We start from the raw sequence: 17,475 nt of genomic DNA on the forward strand, positions 1-17,475 counted from the left end.
TGTTGATCTATTAACTTGCAGAAAACTACCCCAGTCCTGAGCCCTCTTTGTCTGTTGATGGCGCATGGCTTCTTCATTACTTTCCTCTGGCTCTAGCCTTCTCTTTTGCACACACAATAAATGACCATTCGAAAATGTGTAGTGGTCATTGCGCACAGCTGGGTGGTGCCAACAGGGGAGGATGGTTTAAACATTGTAGACATGCGGAATGGGGGTCAACAGAAGCAAACACCTTATATCCTGTGCACTATCTATGAGGCCTCTCCTCAGGCAACATGCAAACACGAAGAGTAATAATTAAATTGTGAAGCACAGGCTTCCCTGCCTTCAAGCCGGCTACTGAAGGTTGCCCAATTGAAATGAGCATTGGCAAAGCCAATTAATCTAACTTGCATTTTTCCAACCATCCGTTGCATTTTTAGCAGTTGTCATTTCAATCATACAGTATTCTGCTAGGATGTCCTCTAATTATTTTTAACCATGCTTTGCTAAGAATTCAACACGTGATCTACTGTTTACACACATATTGTAAATGCTATTGATATCGTACGTCCAATGCAATACTTGAGACAATTATTATTATTGGTCTCAAATCAATGTACCAAACTAAACTAAACTTGGGTAAAGTTTCAGGAGTACCTACCAGACGGAAAGACCTCAGAACGGACAATCCCTGCACATTGGCAAGTCCCAGCTCCACCAAACTGAGTGTGACGATGATGCTATCAAAGATGTTCCAGCCTGTCTGAAAGTAGTAGTAAGGGTCCAAAGCAATGATCTTGAAAACCATTTCAGCTGCGAAGATTCCTGTAAAGACCTGCCAAAAGCAAGCAGACATAAAATAGTAGGCGATATAGATATATTTAGGGTCAATATAGGTGAAGTGAAAATATCTCGCTTGTGAATAAGATTCACATCTTCAGGTTTTTGTGCTTGCAGAATACTTTAAAATAGTTTGATTTGGTATAAAGAAAACTAACTTCGCACGTGAAGCAGACGTGATAGCAGTTTATTAGCTTTTTAAAAGTTTTAAGGCATATAAACTTTATTCACAACATGGAACAAAAGTGACAACATTCATGTTGTCCTCAGCATTATATATGTAGCTGGCCTACCTACTTTTCCAGTAGTTCCTCTTTGTCTTACTGCAAGATGCGATGGGTCTAAGCAATCGCAAGATGGCCAAAGTCTTAATTCACACTGAGCGCAGGCTCTGCGAGCTGAGGGTGTGTAGGGGAGTGTATTGTTGACATTAATAGTGTCCTCCTACCTCGAACACAAACATCCAACTTCACCATTGAATTGGCATTTAATAAATATTACCAAGAGTTGTTGAATATTTTTCTAGCTGGTCACAAACCCGAGACACAGATTTAATACATTAATCTGTAGTCAGGTCTCCTGTATAAGATAGCTGTGCCTATCACAATGAAAATAGATTTTGCGGCCTTGCCACTGTAGGGACATGGTGTGATTCATTTTCTACGTGTCCCACTTTTAAATACCATTCACCCTAACTTGTGGGCTACAAGGCTTTTGTAGAGGTGACTCATTATTATTGAAAACAGGGGTCTTTGGCCATCAAAAAATGGTTACTTGGACAAGTCTCACTGCAGGTTTTACACTACTACAGTCAGATAACAATTGTAGGCCCTAGTCAAGCAACAGCTACTGTCGCTTGCAGAGGTAAACCACAAAAAGTCACTAAATTAATCTGTGCTTAACCCTGCTAGGCTTGGCACAAAAAGCAGTCAGGCTTAACTTATAGGCAACGTGTAAAGTATTTATGCAGCACACAAACAATAATAAAGTGAAAACACAACACAAGAAAAATCCTAAACAAATAACTTATTTGACATATTTGACACCAGAACCACAAATATCCAATCAGTAGAACCGGAGTTATGAATTTTTAGATTGTTAAGTGAAACCAGCACCTAAAAGATCAAAGCACCAACAGCAAACATCTAGTTGTGCAAGACCGGGTCAAAGTCTAAAGGTAAAGGCTGACCACGATGGAGCGAGGTTCGGATACAAGAAGTAGATTGGGCCAGGTCAGTGCTTACCTTCGGACTTAGAAACATTTCAGAAGAAAAATGTCTGAAAAGGTAAAGTTAAGCTGGGCAAGGTTGCAGAAGGTGTCTGAGGAGGGAGAGTCGACGTCGAATGGCCTTGGATCGAAGCCGCGGTGAAGATTTCTACACTCAAACTTAGTTGCTGTAATAGAAGTCGAAACACTTCAGGGGGACTACACAGAAGGCTGTAACCAAAGAAAGTTTCACAAGGTCAGCTATCTCTTTGGTGAAGGACAACTGAAACAGATTGGCTGCTGTGGAGAAGAACGTAGTGGGAGAAGCCGCGAAGTCCATACGACCAGCAATGTGCCTCGGGTGGCTAGGCAAGCAGGTTGGTCCTGGTCTCCTCCTGGTTGCCTGAGCACTTTTTGGCCAAATGTTGTCTAAATTCCTCAGTTTGCGAAATTGTCCATCAGGGCACCTTTAGCACCACAAACAAGGGTCCAGGAGTTGTGGGACACCTCTTAGGGGTTCAGGACCCACCCAGGATGGATCAAGGTGTGTGTTCAAAATGGTGGAAGCCTGTTTTGTCCCTGTGGCTCTGAACAGAAGGCCAGCAAACTAGCCCTTGGAGTCACTTATGGTAGTCCTGGGAGCAAGTGTAGACGCAAGGCTCAATAGCAGGGCTCACCTCTGAGGGTTTAAGGCAAGCTGCAGGTAGCAAAGCAGTCCTTCGAGATACAGAAGCAGTCTGGCAGAGTGCGCAGCAGGTCACAGCAGCAGGCAGTCCTCTGAGGGTCCTTCCGCAGGTCCAGCAGTGAACTGAAGAGTGGGTCTGAAATCTTTTTTTATACCCTCGTGCCCTTCTTTTGGAAGTTGGGAGATGTTTCTGGAAGTGTACTTTGAATTGCTTGGAATTTACTGACTCCCCTGCCCTGGCTCTAAGCTGGCTGCACGGACAATACAGCGTTGTTAGGCCTTTCGTATGAAGGCAGAGCACAGGCTATTCAAAATAAGTGGGGCAGTGCTCAGCTCCGCCCCTTCCTATCCTGCCAGCAGCTGGCCCATTCAGGCACACCTAATCCCCCTTTTGTGTGACTGTTTGGGAGGAACTCACAACGTCTGTCAGCTACACCAAGTATTGTGACCCAAGACAGGCTGCAGGCACAAAGGACTAAGGGCAGGAAAACGCCACCCTTCTAAAAGTGGCATTTTCAAAATTGTACTAAAATATCTGACTTTACCATTTATGAGGGTTTTGCATTACAATGCCATAGGTAACAGACATGACATATCTATCTCCTCTCAAGTAGGAAGTACAGCTTATTAAATGTAATAAGGAACCCCCATGTTATCCTATGGGAGGGATAGGCTTCACTGTAGTGAAAAATGAATTTAGAAGTGTTTCACTATCAGGACATGTAAAACTTAAAAGTACATGTCAACATTTTAATTACACAACAGCCTGTCCTATGGGCTACCTAGGGCCTCCCTCAGGGACGGCTTGAAGGTATCTCTGTTACACAAGATAGGGCAACCCAATAAAACCTCAGGAGATGAGATACAACTATCTCAGAAACACAAGGACTCAGGAGGGAGTGATTTGCCAGGAACCACACAGTTAAAGGTTCTGTTGGAAACCTATCCAATCCAATGTCAATATGAGATATATATTGAATTAATTCTAAATTGCACAATGAGATTAAGTTTCCTTCAAGTAAAAAAAAGAACATACATTTGAAAACTTGTTTTGCCGACATCTGCCACTGAAGGTCTCCTTCTAGCTCCTGGTGCTCCATTTTTCTATTACACTAATAGTGAATAATAAAATATTATTACACTAATAGTAAATAATAAAATATTATTCACTATTAGTGTAATAATTCATGGTCAGAAAACAAAGGTGGAGCATAAGGGCTAGCTGCCTCTTCTTGGCACTGGTCCTGCTACCTCTGGGGCCAGGTGTCGCAGTACCAAGCATCGCAAGGGGCAAGATAGGGGTTGAAGCTGTGACCTTTGGTGACTCCTAAATGACATCCTTGGGGACTTATAAGTGAGCTAAATATGCCAATTAGTAGTACACCAATTCAACCATGTTAAAAGGAGGATCACTGGCACTTTACTACTGGTTAGCAGGGGTAAAGTGCACGGAGTTCCCCAGCCAACAGAAAAGATAGGGAAGAATCTGACAGTACACCACGTAAAAGACAGCCATTTCCTACAGGGGTCGATTGCGTTTGAGTAGATAAAAAAAGTGTTCAGTGATGGGCTTTGTTGGAGCGTGACTGTCATGACTCTGGGACAGATCTCTGTAGAGCATTATTTAAATAGACTTTACATGATATTACATTGCTCATCTTGGGCAGCTGTAAAGTTTTGAGGCATCTTTACTGATTATGGGTCTTTGCTGCAATGATATGTTGTATTTTAGTCAAACATCTTCAGGATTCTTGCTATATAGATTAGAGAGAGGACATAGATGTGCTGTTGAGATGGAAAATGCCTTTGATACATATATTAGGTTTCTAATAAAGTGTCAGCTAGGGTTCTACAAAAAGCTGTGAATATGGTAATGCTATAATTGTGCAGTATGGGCCTGGGTCACAAAAAAGTTATACTTCTAAACCTGTTGATTTCCTCGTGTATTTAGAGTAGATGTCTGACCTTTTTATAAAATTTTAGATTCCAAAATTACAAGTTTTGGAACTTATGCATGCAAATGGTTTTATGAATCTGGCCATCTGCGTTTACCTTAGTCTGAAAAACAAACTTGCTCAAGGAGATGCATGCCAGTTAGACTGGCAATGTTTGTGTGCTCTTACCCTTCCTGTTTCCTGAATACATTTTTGTTGGCATTAGGACTTTACCATTGCTAACCAACCGGTGCTAAAGTATTTTTGCACTCTTCCTAAAACAAGATAAAATGTACCTACACCTGATTGGCACATTTAATTTACTTGTATGTCCCTAGTATATGGTAGTACAAAAACGTATTGCCAGGCCGTTTTAATACATGTATGTCACCCCCTACTCTAGGCCCTAAAGGCCCATGAGGTAGGGTGCATTGTATTAAAAAAGTAGGAAATGCGAGGGCATGTCTTCTTAAGTTTTACATGTCCTGGTAGTGAAAAACTCCTAATTTTGTTTTTAACTATTGTAAGGCCTAGCTCTCACTTGAGTAACATTGGGTTACCTTTGTGTGGGACTTGGCCCTTTTTGGCTGAAGTTCCCTAAACTGTTTGCTTTTCCCCAGACCTTTTTTCTGACATGTGTTGCCAACTTAGATGCTTTGGACACTTTGCCACTGCTAAACAGTGTCAAAGTGCAAGTGCTCCCTGTGTAGAGTGTAATGGAGATTGGCTGTCCATTATTGGTATGTCTGCTTTATTAGTAAAGTCCCTAGTAAAGTGCACTATGTGTACCGTGGCTAGAAGTGCAAATCCTACTGGTGGGCCTGCAGCACTTATTGTGTCACCCACTCAAGTAGCCTTGAGAAGGGAGCTCAGCCCTGCCATGGCAGCGCCTGCGCGCAGTTTCCTAAAATTGCCATGTTGTTCTGGTAAGTGCATGCACTTAACAGACACATCAGGCACTGCTATGGTAGGTCTAGGGTACCCCTTTGACAGGGTGCAGTGAATGTGAAAGGTGGGACATGTACCAAGGTGTGTACCATGTCCTGGCAGTGAAACAATCTCCATTTCATTTTCACTGCTGAAAGGGCATCTTGCCCATTAGATTAGAATGGAAAGGCTGTGTAATATGTTTTCCAGCCTATCTTCCCAAAGGCTTAAGATGGAAAGGTGAAGTTTAGTATGCCTGAACTCACCCTGCAATAACAAATCTTTTTATAAAGATGTTTTTTTCATTATGTGTTTGTAAGCCACTCTTTCAGAAGTGGCTGGGTTTTTATGCTTTAAACATTTGCGTGTCTCTGCCTGGTTGTGGATTGACTGGCTGGATTTGAAAGCGATAGGATCTGGGGAATGTCTTCACCCAGGGGAGGAGGTGAGACAGCACAAGCTGACCTGCATCTGGAGTGTGTAGGGGGAGGAGTAGGCCTAGAGGTGAAGAGGCCTGGGCTGGTGCTATAAAACAAATTGTCCCATCTCCTGCTGAGTGATTGCAAATCCAGACCCCCACTAATCAAAGGAAGAAGGTGTCACTGGTAGGGAGGCACCCAGAACTGGTTTGATCAGGGGTCAGTGCCCCCTGTAACACAAAGACTTCAAAGCCATTGAGGGGTATAACTATGCGAGCTGAAGCCCCTGACCTTTAGAGAATGGTTTGATCAAGTGTGAACAAGACTGGAGCTACTCTGTGGATCAAGAGGAACCTTTGCCAAGGAAGAAGCAACTGAAGAGACTGATGGATAGGACTGCTCTTGCTGTCTGATCTGGGGCTGGCCTGCAGTTTGCTGTTTCAACTAAGGAAAGGCTGTAGGAACGTTGCTGTGTGCTGTGTCCCCCTGCTTGAAGGACTTTGCTGTGTCTTGAAGTAACTATCCCCAAGGGCCCGAGGTGAGCTGGCTCCCTGTTTGGAAACACAGGAACACAAATGTTTCCAGAGAAGACTCTCAGATACGCTGTGGGTGCGTGTGCTCTATCTAGCCTGAGACCTTCGCAAGTTGTGCCCTGTGACCTTGGGCACCTGGAGTTTCAAACAAGACTCAGAGACGCAGTGTGTGTGTGTGTGCTCTGTCTAGCCTGAGTCCTTCGAGAGGATCAATATGTGTACCGGGGAGCCAAGTAAGTCTCAGCGATGCAGTGTGTGTGTGCTTGGGGGCAGCCTGAGACTTTTGTGTGGATTGGCCCGTGATTGTGTACACCAGAAGAGTAAGTGTGTCTCAGCGATGCTGTGTGCTGTTTGCAGCCGGAGACCCTCGTTGGAGGTGCCCTATGATCGGGGGGCAGCGGAAGATAAAGTGTTTCTCAGCGACGCTGTGTGCGGGTACTTTCTACTGGCTGAGACGTGTGCAAGTTGTGCCCTGTGACCGCGGGCACCTGAAGATCAAGTGTGCCTCAGCGACGCTGCATGCGTGTGCCGTGCGCAGTCTGAGACCCTCGTGAGGAGTTGTCTGGTTATCGTGCACCCGGAGTTCCCGTGAGTCTCATTGACTCTGAGTGTAGTGTGCAGCCTGGGATCTTCCCATTGCCCAGAAATTCAGAGAAATTGCATCGGAGGCCCAAGTCGCTGGCCGAGGAGAGGAGAGTGGGTTTGCGCCCCCCAGGTAACGTGTGTCGACTCCAGGGGCGAGACGCGGGCTCGGAGGGAGATGCTCTCGGCCTCTCTTTCTGTCCTGCAGCATGAGCCTCTGCTTTGGCTCGGATTGAGGCCCGTGTGCCAAGGGAATGGCAGCACCTGGGCCTAGGTGCAAAGCTGCATTTACTGTGTTCTATCTTACCCGTGTGGGGGGGTGGGGCAACTGTGGGCGAAGACTACCCACAAGCCAACACGAGAGGGGGAGAGACCGCCGGAGGCACCGTGAACGGTGATGGAGTAATGTACGTATTGCATTACATCTGCATAAACGGAATATCTGATGATTGTATGCAAATGTGCATTTTCATATTTAAAATGTTGTGCTTTTAACTTGAGAGCATATGTTTTGAGTGGACAGCCCCTTTCCCATTGACTCTTATTAAATATAGAGTAAACTGTGGATATTCCATGGGAAACAATGCCTGCATGGGGTCTGTGAAAAGCCACAATGTTTAAGGTTTGTGGTTGTTCACCTACTATATCAACTATGACAGCCATGGTGTCATGGATTGCTCACAAACATGCACCCCAGTGAAAAATGTATATATTCCCAATAAATTTCTCTTAATTGTGATTTTATTAAGCATGTTTGAAAATTTCCTATGGCAAAAATGTGTGCAATTAAGTATAGCCGGGTGCTGGGATGGAAAAATCCTTTAAATGGTGAAAGAGGTGTACCCATGCCTGGAGTGCCCAACTGTATGGTCGTCTGAAACCCTAATGCTGATTTTTTGTCATAGACGAACACAAATCATTAGTGTGCGCCATGATATAGACCTGCCTCACGGACTGCGGTCCTGTTGGACCATGAGGGGCGCCCAAAGCACTACCCTCATAGTGGTGGAAGGCTACTGCCTTCACCAGGAGTTAAACAGCACAAGTGTGATGGTGGCAGCATACTGTGTAGTGATCAGTAGTAGTGAACAGGTCCTGTTTACTCTGTGTCACTGTAGTGAGGCCTATAGGCTCACTCAGCTTTTTCTAAAAGTTCAGCTGCTGTGTGTTTAACTCACCCCTGGCCTACATCAGGTTGATGTGTAAGTGTGAGTGTGATCAAAATGTGCTGGGCGCATATGTGCTTGAAGGGAATACATTACACCTAGGGTAAAGTGTGGTACTGCGCACATGGTAAATGTGTGTGTGCTGGCAGGGTGTGCTTTAAAATAACACACTCTGATGCAGTAGAGAGAAGAAAACAAGTTACTTACCTGTAACTTTGGTTCTCCAGTATTGGTAACTTTCATAGATTTCCATAGTTTGTATCATTCCCCGTCGTCGGAATAGGAGTCTCGGTAAATAAAAATAACATAGCAGTAGGTACAAAAAAGAAGGAAAGGCCTAGGCCTCATCACATTTTGTAGCATATCCACCTCTTTTTGTAAAAGAGACCAAAATAAAGCAACAACCAATCAGAATAGCCTCACCCGACAGAACCCTCCTGAGAGAAACTCAGAGCCTCACATTTTCGTAGCCGTTGTGTAACAGTATAACAAAACATACTGAAGGCAGAGCTTTCCCAGGGGAGGAGGGTGGGCGCATGGGAATCTATGAAAGTTACCAATACTGGAGAAGAACAATAGTTACTTACCTGTAATCTGTGGTTCTCCAGTATTGGTGTCTTTCATAGATTCACATGCCTGAATCATTCACCGTCGGAGTGGGAGTCCCACGGTACATAAAAAAGCAATAATTATGCATAAAGATAACCAAAAAACCTTGGTAACGTAAAACCAGGAAGTAAAATAGCCTAAGCTATAAGAAAAAAGCTTCCACACCTATGACTATCACAGTCATTATATATAGTCCAAACTGCAGCCAATCAGGCGACAGCACCCACCAGAATGTTCTCCTCAGAGGCTCAGGCTCTGATTTTCTCGCACAGGAGTGAACTAAAGTATAACAGCCTAACCAGCCTCTGAGGGAAGGTGAGCGGGTTGCATGTGAATCTATGAAAGACACCAATACTGGAGAACCACAGATTACAGCTAAGTAACTATTGTTCTTCTCCAGTATTTGGGGTGTCTTTCATAGATTCACATGCCTGAATCAGAGTAGATAGCAGTACAGAACACAATGCTCATAAGACGCTGTTTTTGTATTATAGTTAATACACATTGTAGGAGAGTAGGGTCTGCTTTCTATGTTCACCCCCACTTTTTGCTTTTGCTTTACTGGTTTTCGACTTAGATGTGGCTGTGGGCCTGCTAATCAGACCCACAGCCCTGCTGTTCTCTCTCTAAATTGATACTATGTACTTTAGGTACATAACCCATTTAGATAGGATCACCTTATTGGTCCCTGTACAGTGTACCTTAGGTACCCAGGGCATAGGTGTACCCTAGGCCTGCCAGGGGCTGCAGCATGTATTCTGCCACCCCTGGCCTGGCCTTCCATTATGACACAACTGGCTGATCACTCAGCTGGGGCAAGGTCGTGTAATCACCCCTTGCTTAGGTGTAGTATTCCTATACCTAACTTACATATAGACACATGTGTACCTATCAGCCACTCCTATGGCAGGCCTTAACAATCCTGGAGGCAGAGTGCTTGGTAACATGTGAGATGGTGCTCTAGCATGAGCTGAGCCTGTCTGCAGCTTTCGGAACAATGTCCTTATAGCGTTTCTATGATATAGCCTACCATATACTCTTAAAGGGCCTTATAATCTTAAACGGTTATGGTAACTATGGTTTGGCTTTATCAAAACATGTCGTGTAAGGTGTCTAACACTTTGGAATAATACCCCCATCCCATTTCTGGGGATGAGGATATTATCCCTCCCTTCTAGAGGGAAAAGACATGTTGTAACCTACTTACCCGGTTAAAGTTAACCAGAGCCCCAGCATCACAAAATGGATGCTGCTGCCACAGACACTAGTCTGACCTCCTGCTGCTGGGAGTGATCCCGGCAAGGGAGGCTTGGACAATAGGTTTCCTGCCTTGGGAGGTGCGAGCACCACCCCAGACAGGCCTTAGTGTATTGGGGCAGGGAGGGATGAAAAGAATGAGACATGCCTGGGGCACACAAGGTGTCCCGTGCATAGTCCAGTTCAAACCGGTGCTGGGGCACTCCAGCCCCAGTCCTGGCACGAAACTGGACAAAGGGAAGGGGGTGTAACCACCCCCCTCCCAGGTCCCACCCATAAGGCGTGACCTAGCAGGCAACCCAGCCCCCCAGATTAGTATAAGAGTGGTAGCTGGGCCCCAGGAGATTAGATTATCCTGAACCTGCAACTTGAACAGAAACTCAGGACCTTCGACATTCGACGAAAGAAGAAGACTGAAGAATCTCCCTTGTGGCCAAGAAGTGGCTACCCTGTGCAAACAGGCACCATCAAGAGACTACCCTTTGCTTTGCTGAAGTTCTACGAGGGACCGACTGCAGAGCCCGACCAGAGCCTTGACTTCCAGACTTCTCCGACCCTGATCCACATCCACAGCCGAGCTGAGATCCGTGGAGGCGACGAGAGACGTGGGACCGGCTACCTGGGAAAAGTGGCTAGTATCTTCCAGCGCAGCTTCTGAGGCACCCTCGAAGTTGTGCACCGGGGATTGAGAAGCCCCAACCCCAAGCACCATCTGCACCGAAGATCAGCCCCCCACACTCCACGAGTCCTGCGTGGAGCCCTTCTGCATTTTCCTGCTTGCCGCGCCTGTCCGGTTGCTTGCCCTTTGGCTAGTGGCCTTTGTGACGACGCATCCTGAAATCTTCACTGCTGGTTTGGCTCCTCCAGACTGGCTCCCGCTTCCTTGCAAAAGAGAAGCACCCCAGACCTTCCTGGTCTGCATCAGAAGCAAGTCCTCCGTTCTTCGTGGGTTCCGCTTGCCAAGGCTTGGTGAGTCCTAGTTCGACTTCGACGCCGCCGACAGCAAGAGCCTTCGTGGGACAGCTCGCCTCCTGGTCCTGGCCGTCCTCGACGTCTCCTGGTCCCCGTGGCTGCAGCGACAAGCTTCACCTTCACCTGCAATCTTCACGACATCGCCTGGTTCCTTCCTGGTTCCACGTGGTCACTGGCTAGTGACCTTGACTCTGTCTCCTCTGCTTGCAGGTCTCCTCTCTTCTTGATCACAGCCTTGGGATCCACCGGACACTCTTCACTGACTGCCTGTCAGCAACTTTCCTTCAGGCATCCATAGAAGTCCACGACGAAACCCGGCGCAAGTTCACACCTATGCACCCGCAGCCCGTGGGCTAGGTAACTTGGGTACTTCGGTGCTCACAAGGGTAGTGACTATCCTAGGGTCCAGTTTCCGAGTCTCGACTCTCTAGCTGCTTCAGAAGTGTCCTTAAACTGTTAATTTCTTACTGCTAGTAATTCTATCGACTTTTACACATTACGCATGAGTGTTTCCACTCTGCACCTGAATCCCGTGGGCCTCCCACTTCCTAACTGTTGCTAGTGTAGTGTAGCCCCAGCGATTCCCTAGGCCTAGGCCTATCCTATTTCCGTGACAGTGGTCCTTATACCACTTCTTTAGTATATGGTTTGCGTGGCCCCTAGGGCCTAACTGTATTGCTTACCTGTGTGACTTAATGTATGCTTAAATAAGAGTGTGTTGTACTTACCTCTAATCTCATAAAGAGTGCTCAGGGTTTGACTAGAATAAATACACTTTATTGTATATATATATCTGTTGTGGTGTCCTTTCATTTGGTATTCAAGGGATTATATATGGTATCACAGCTGGCTTCACCTGCCATTCAGAGTTTAGCCTAAGACTGCTCTTGTCCATGCTACCACTAGGATAGCTGGTCTATAAGGTTGACTTTACAACCAATCACCATAAGGGTTGTTTGGACTGATATAAGGTGTACACTAGAATTAGTGACATCATACATCAGGCCAACTTCTCACATTGGTGAGCAGCGGTTGGGACCTGAGCTTGCTGTTGTAATACCATTGTAATCTTGAGATACTAAATTGAAAGATCACACAGATATTGTTTAGGTACATATAACATAGATTATAATACTTAAGTCCTACTGGACTTAGTGGTAGTAGGTTGAAGGGAGTAACACACCCTGACTACAACTACCAGAGAGGTTTAGTAGAAACAACTAGTGTAGGTAGATGCACACACCACACCCTCACTAGATCATGTCTCTGGGAGGAGATCAAGTAGATGCTCTCTCAGGAGGGGCAGGTCTGAAGAAGACCCCCTCTAGATATGATACCCTAACATTTCAGGAGATGAGACAATTGTGTACCTCCAGAAAGTTAAAACAGGGTGCAAACCCTACCCTCCTTCAGCTAGTACAACTCCTAGAGGAGTATGATACTTTGAGGTCCTCACAGGCCAGTACCCTAGGTACAAAGGAGGGTCTACCCACCACAGATGAGTCAGATGGGACTTCAGATGAAGAGGTAGACAGCCAGGGCCAAGTAGGAAGACTTAGCCAGGCTAACCTAAGCTTACATGGGAGTTTGCATGGGGTCCCCCCAAGTGGGCTTACAAAGAGAAGCAGGAGAGACAGATCCCCTTCAAGGGAATCCATCCACTCCCATGTCTCTAGCATCTCTAATGCTTCCTCTCACAGGGGAATGACTTCCCCTGAGAGAAAGGAGCATGAAGCCAGAATGAGGGAAGCTAATCTGAGGATTCAGAGGGAAGAACTTGCCCTTGCCAAGGAGAAGCTTGCTCTGGCTAGAGAGCAAAAGTTAAGTGGGTCAGAACCCACTGGTGGCAGCAATATCCCTAAGGATAGAGACAGGCACTATGATAATAGAAACCTGAGCAAGATTGTCCCTCCCTACAAGCGTGGGGATGACATCCACAAATGGATAACTGCTTTGGAGAGAGCTTGCAAAGTACAGCAGGTACCCCAAAGTCAGTGGGCAGCTATCTTGTGGCTCTCCTTCTCTGAGAAAGGTAGAGACAAGCTCCTCACAGTTAGTGATGAGGATGCAGACAATTACACTGTCCTGAAGAGTGCTCTAATTGATGGGTTTGGCCTAACCACTGAACAATACAGGTTGTTGTTCAAGGATACCCAGAAGACACAGACTCAGGACTGGACTGACTTTGTAGATTGTGCCACTAAGGCTCTGGAAGGCTGGCTAGTGGGAAGTAAGGTTTAAGGACTATACAGGATTGTATAATTTGATCATGAGAGAACAAATCCTTAACAACTGTCAAAACCAGCTACTGCATCAACACCTGATTGATTCTGATCTGACTTCTCCCCAAGAATTGGGAAAGAAGGCAGATAGATGGGTCAGGACTAGAGTTAAGCAGAAAAACCAGAACCAGGGCGGTGATCAGAAAAAGGCAGACTAGAAGGGTAATGATCAGAAACAAAAAGACCAGAAGTCTTCACCAGGCCCCCAAAAGGCTCAGGGGGAGGGTGGTCCCAAAAAGGATAAAAAGAAAGATGGCCAAAAGAAACCATGGTGCAACTATTGTAAGTCCAACTCACATTGGTTTAGTGAGTGCACCAAAAAGGATAAGCCCCCAACCACCATTGCCCCTAAGGCAACTGTACCCCCTAGTCCAGCTATAAGTGGTGGTTCCCAGCAAAAGGGTGTAGTAGGGTTAACCCTGGGATCTGAGGAGGATTCTGGCCTAGTCAGAATACCTACTCAGGCTGTTCTGATCTGTGATGGGGACTTAGCTTTGTCCTCTACTGTAGGCCCCAGTAACCTGGGCAAGTATAGACAGACTCCTTTTATCAACCAAAGAATGGCTCAGGACTACAGGGACACTGGGGCTAGTGTCACAATGGTGACACCTGCCTTTGTGGACCCTGGACAGATCATACTAGGTGAGAATTACCTAGTGACCAACGCTAGCAATGCCACTACATCCCATAGTGTGGCTATTGTTAACTTCTCCTGGGGAGGGGTAACTGGCCTCAAGAAAGTTGTTGTTAGTTCAGACCTTCCCGTAGAGTGTTTACTGGGCAATGATCTTGAAACTTCAGTTTGGTCTGAAGTGGAGTATAGGACCCATGCAGAAATGCTGGGGATAGATGCACATGTCCTTGCTGTGACCAGGTCACAGGCCAAAAGAGTGCACCACTGAACAAGTGCTGGATCCTGAAACTATGGACCAGTCACAACCCAAGAGAAAGAGCAGTAGGGTTAAGGCTGTGCCTTCCACCCTGCCTCAGGTGGTGGATCAGCCCTCCCAGGAGGATGATTCTGAGAGCCCTGAAGGAACTGTCCTAGAAGAACTTGAACCTGATCAGGTTGAGTTTCTTGGGACAGGGGGACCTTCAAGGGCAGATCTGAGGCAGGCTCAATTAGACTGCCCCTCTCTTGAACCCCTCAGACAGCAGGCTGCTGCTGAGGCTGCAGGGAATGCTCAAGGTACCCATAGAGTGTATTGGGATGAAGGGCTACTGTACTCAGAGGCTAGAGACCCCAAGCCTGGTGCATCCAGGAGGTTGGTCATACCACTGAAGTTCAGAGGCTTCCTTCTTACCTTGGCCCATGATATTCCCCTTGCAGGACACTTAGGCCAGAACAAGACTTGGGACAGGCTTGTCCCTCACTTTCACTGGCCCCATATGTCAGAAGATACCAAGGAGTTTTGTCGCTCCTGTGTCACCTGCCAAGCCAGTGGCAAATCAGGTGGCACCACAAATGCCCCCCTCATACCACTACCTGTGGTGGGGGTCCCCTTTGAAAGAGTGGGCATAGAAATTGTAGGACCAATGGACCCACAAACAGCATCTGGGCACAGATTTATACTGGTGATAGTGGACCATGCCACCAGGTATCCAGAAGCTATTCCCCTGAGGACCACAACAGCTCCTGTTGTGGCAAGGGCCCTGCTTGGAGTATTCTCCAGAGTGGGCTTTCCAAAGGAGGTCATTTCTGACAGAGGTGCCAACTTCATGTCAGGATACTTGACTGCAATGTGGAAGGAGTGTGGTGTGAACTACAAGTTCACCATACCCTATCACCCACAGTGCAATGGGCTTGTTGAGAGATTCAACAAGACCCTAAAGGGAATGATAAAAGGTTTACCAGACAAGCTTAGGCGAAGATGGGACATCCTTTTACCCTGCCTTCTGTTTGCTTACAGAGAGGTCCCACAAAAGGGGGTTGGCTACAGCCCTTTTGAGCTTTTGTTTGGGCATCCTGTAAGAGGACCCCTATGTTTGGTAAGGGAAGGATGGGAGAGACCTCTCAGACAACCCAAACTTGATATAGTGGATTATGTACTTGGTCTCCGCTCCAGGATGGCAGAGTATATGAAGAAGGCTTCTAAAAACCTTGAGGCAAGCCAAGAACTCCAAAAAGCTTGGCATGACCAAAAGGCTGTGCTGACTGTTTACCAGCCAGGGCAGAAAGTGTGGGTGTTGGAGCCAGTGGCCCCAGCAGCACTCCAAGACAAATGGTCTGGACCCCACACTATTGTTGAGAAAAAGGGAGAAGTCACCTACTTGGTGGACCTTGGGACTCCCAGAAGCCCCCACAGGGTGCTTCATGTCAACAGATTGAAGGCATATGTTGACAGGGCAGACATGGGCTTACTCATGGCTACAGATGAGGGGCAGGAGGAAGAGAGTGACCCTCTCCCAGACCTGTTGACTCAGAACCCTGATGATGGCTCAGTTGATGGTGTGGTCTTTTCTGACAGCCTCACTGTCCATCAGCAACAGGACTGCAGACAGGTTCTGCAATCCTACAGACATATGTTCTCTCTGACCCCAAGTCAGACAAACTGGTGCACCCATGAGGTGGACACTGGTGACAGTCTGCCTGTGAAGAGTAAAATCTACAGGCAACCTGACCATGTCAGGGACTGCATAAAAGTTGAGGTACAAAAGATGTTGGAGCTGGGAGTCATTGAACCTTCAGAGAGCCCTTGAGCTAGTCCTGTAGTCCTTGTGCCAAAGCCTCACACTCAAGATGGTAAGAGAGAGATGAGGTTTTGCGTGGATTACAGAGGTCTCAATGCTGTCACTAGGACAGATGCCCACCCAATACCTAGGGCAGATGAGCTCATTGACAGACTGGCAGCTGCTAAGTTTTTGAGCACATTTGACCTGACAGCAGGCTACTGGCAAATCAGACTAGCTGAGAATGCAAAGGCCAAAACTGCTTTCTCGACCCCAGGAGGACATTATCAATTTGTGGTAATGCCCTTTGGTTTGAAGAATGCACCTGCCACTTTCCAAAGGTTGGTGAATCAAGTCCTTTCTGGGTTGGATGATTATTGTGCAGCTTATCTTGATGATATTGCTGTCTTTAGCTCCACCTGGGAGGATCACCTGGTCCACCTGGGAGGATCACCTGGTCCACCTGAGGAATGTTTTAGAGGCCCTGCAAAAGGCAGGCCTCACTATCAAGGCCACTAAGTGCCAGATAGGGCAGAGCAAGGTTGTATACCTGGGCCACCTAGTTGGTGGGGGTCAGGTTCAACCACTGGAGAGCAAGATCCAGACCATAAAGGACTGGACTCCTCCAACTACCCAGACTCAGGTCAGAGCTTTCTTGGGCCTGACTGGGTACTACAGAAAGTTTGTTAAGAACTATGGGTCCATTGTGACACCACTTAATGACTTGACCTCCAAGAAAATGCCAAAGAAAGTTCAGTGGACAGTCAGCTGTCAAAAAGCATTTGATGACCTGAAGCAGGCCATGTGCAGTGCACCTATTCTTAAAAGTCCAGACTACTCCAAAGAGTTCATTGTCCAGACAGATGCTTCTGAGTTAGGTGTGGGAGCTGTTCTTTCACAACTGAATGTAGATGGTCAAGACCAGCCCTTTGCTTTTATAAGTAGAAGGCTGACCCCTAGAGAGAAACGTTGGTCAGCTATTGAGAGGGAGGCCTTTGCTGTGATTTGGGCCCTGAAGAAGCTGAGGCCATACTTGTTTGGCACTCACTTCAAGATTCAGACAGACCATAAGCCCCTCTTGTGGCTAAATCAGATGAAGGGTGAAAATCCCAAACTTCTTAGGTGGTCCATTTCCCTACAGGGGATGGACTTCACAGTGGAACATAGACCTGGGACTGACCATGCCAATGCAGATGGACTCTCCAGATATTTCCACTTAGAACATGAAGACTCAACTGGTCAAGGTTAGTTTAATGTCCCTAAGTTTGGGGGGGGGGGTTGTGTAGGAGAGTAGGGTCTGCTTTCTATGTTCACCCCCACTTTTTGCTTTTGCTTTACTGGTTTTTGACTTAGATGTGGCTGTGGGCCTGCTATTCAGACCCACAGCCCTGCTGTTCTCTCTCTAAATTG

General features: G+C 46.6%; 1 protein-coding gene across 3 annotated transcripts in view; it reads right to left on the reverse strand.

Moving 5' to 3' along the window:
* The window catches only part of LOC146871423 (sodium channel protein type 4 subunit alpha-like), a 1,828,482-nt gene that overhangs the window by 809,231 nt on the left and 1,001,776 nt on the right, over positions 1-17,475 (reverse strand). For all 3 annotated transcript variants that reach the window (XM_085651070.1, XM_085651071.1, XM_085651069.1), the window contains one exon: positions 644-817. In XM_085651070.1, coding sequence (XP_085507196.1) covers positions 644-817 — 174 coding nt within the window. The remainder of the gene's footprint in view (positions 1-643; positions 818-17,475) is intronic.

The sequence above is a fragment of the Triturus cristatus genome, chromosome 1_1 (assembly GCF_964204655.1).
Source record: "Triturus cristatus chromosome 1_1, aTriCri1.1, whole genome shotgun sequence".
In the NCBI taxonomy this organism is placed as follows: Eukaryota; Metazoa; Chordata; class Amphibia; order Caudata; family Salamandridae; genus Triturus; species Triturus cristatus.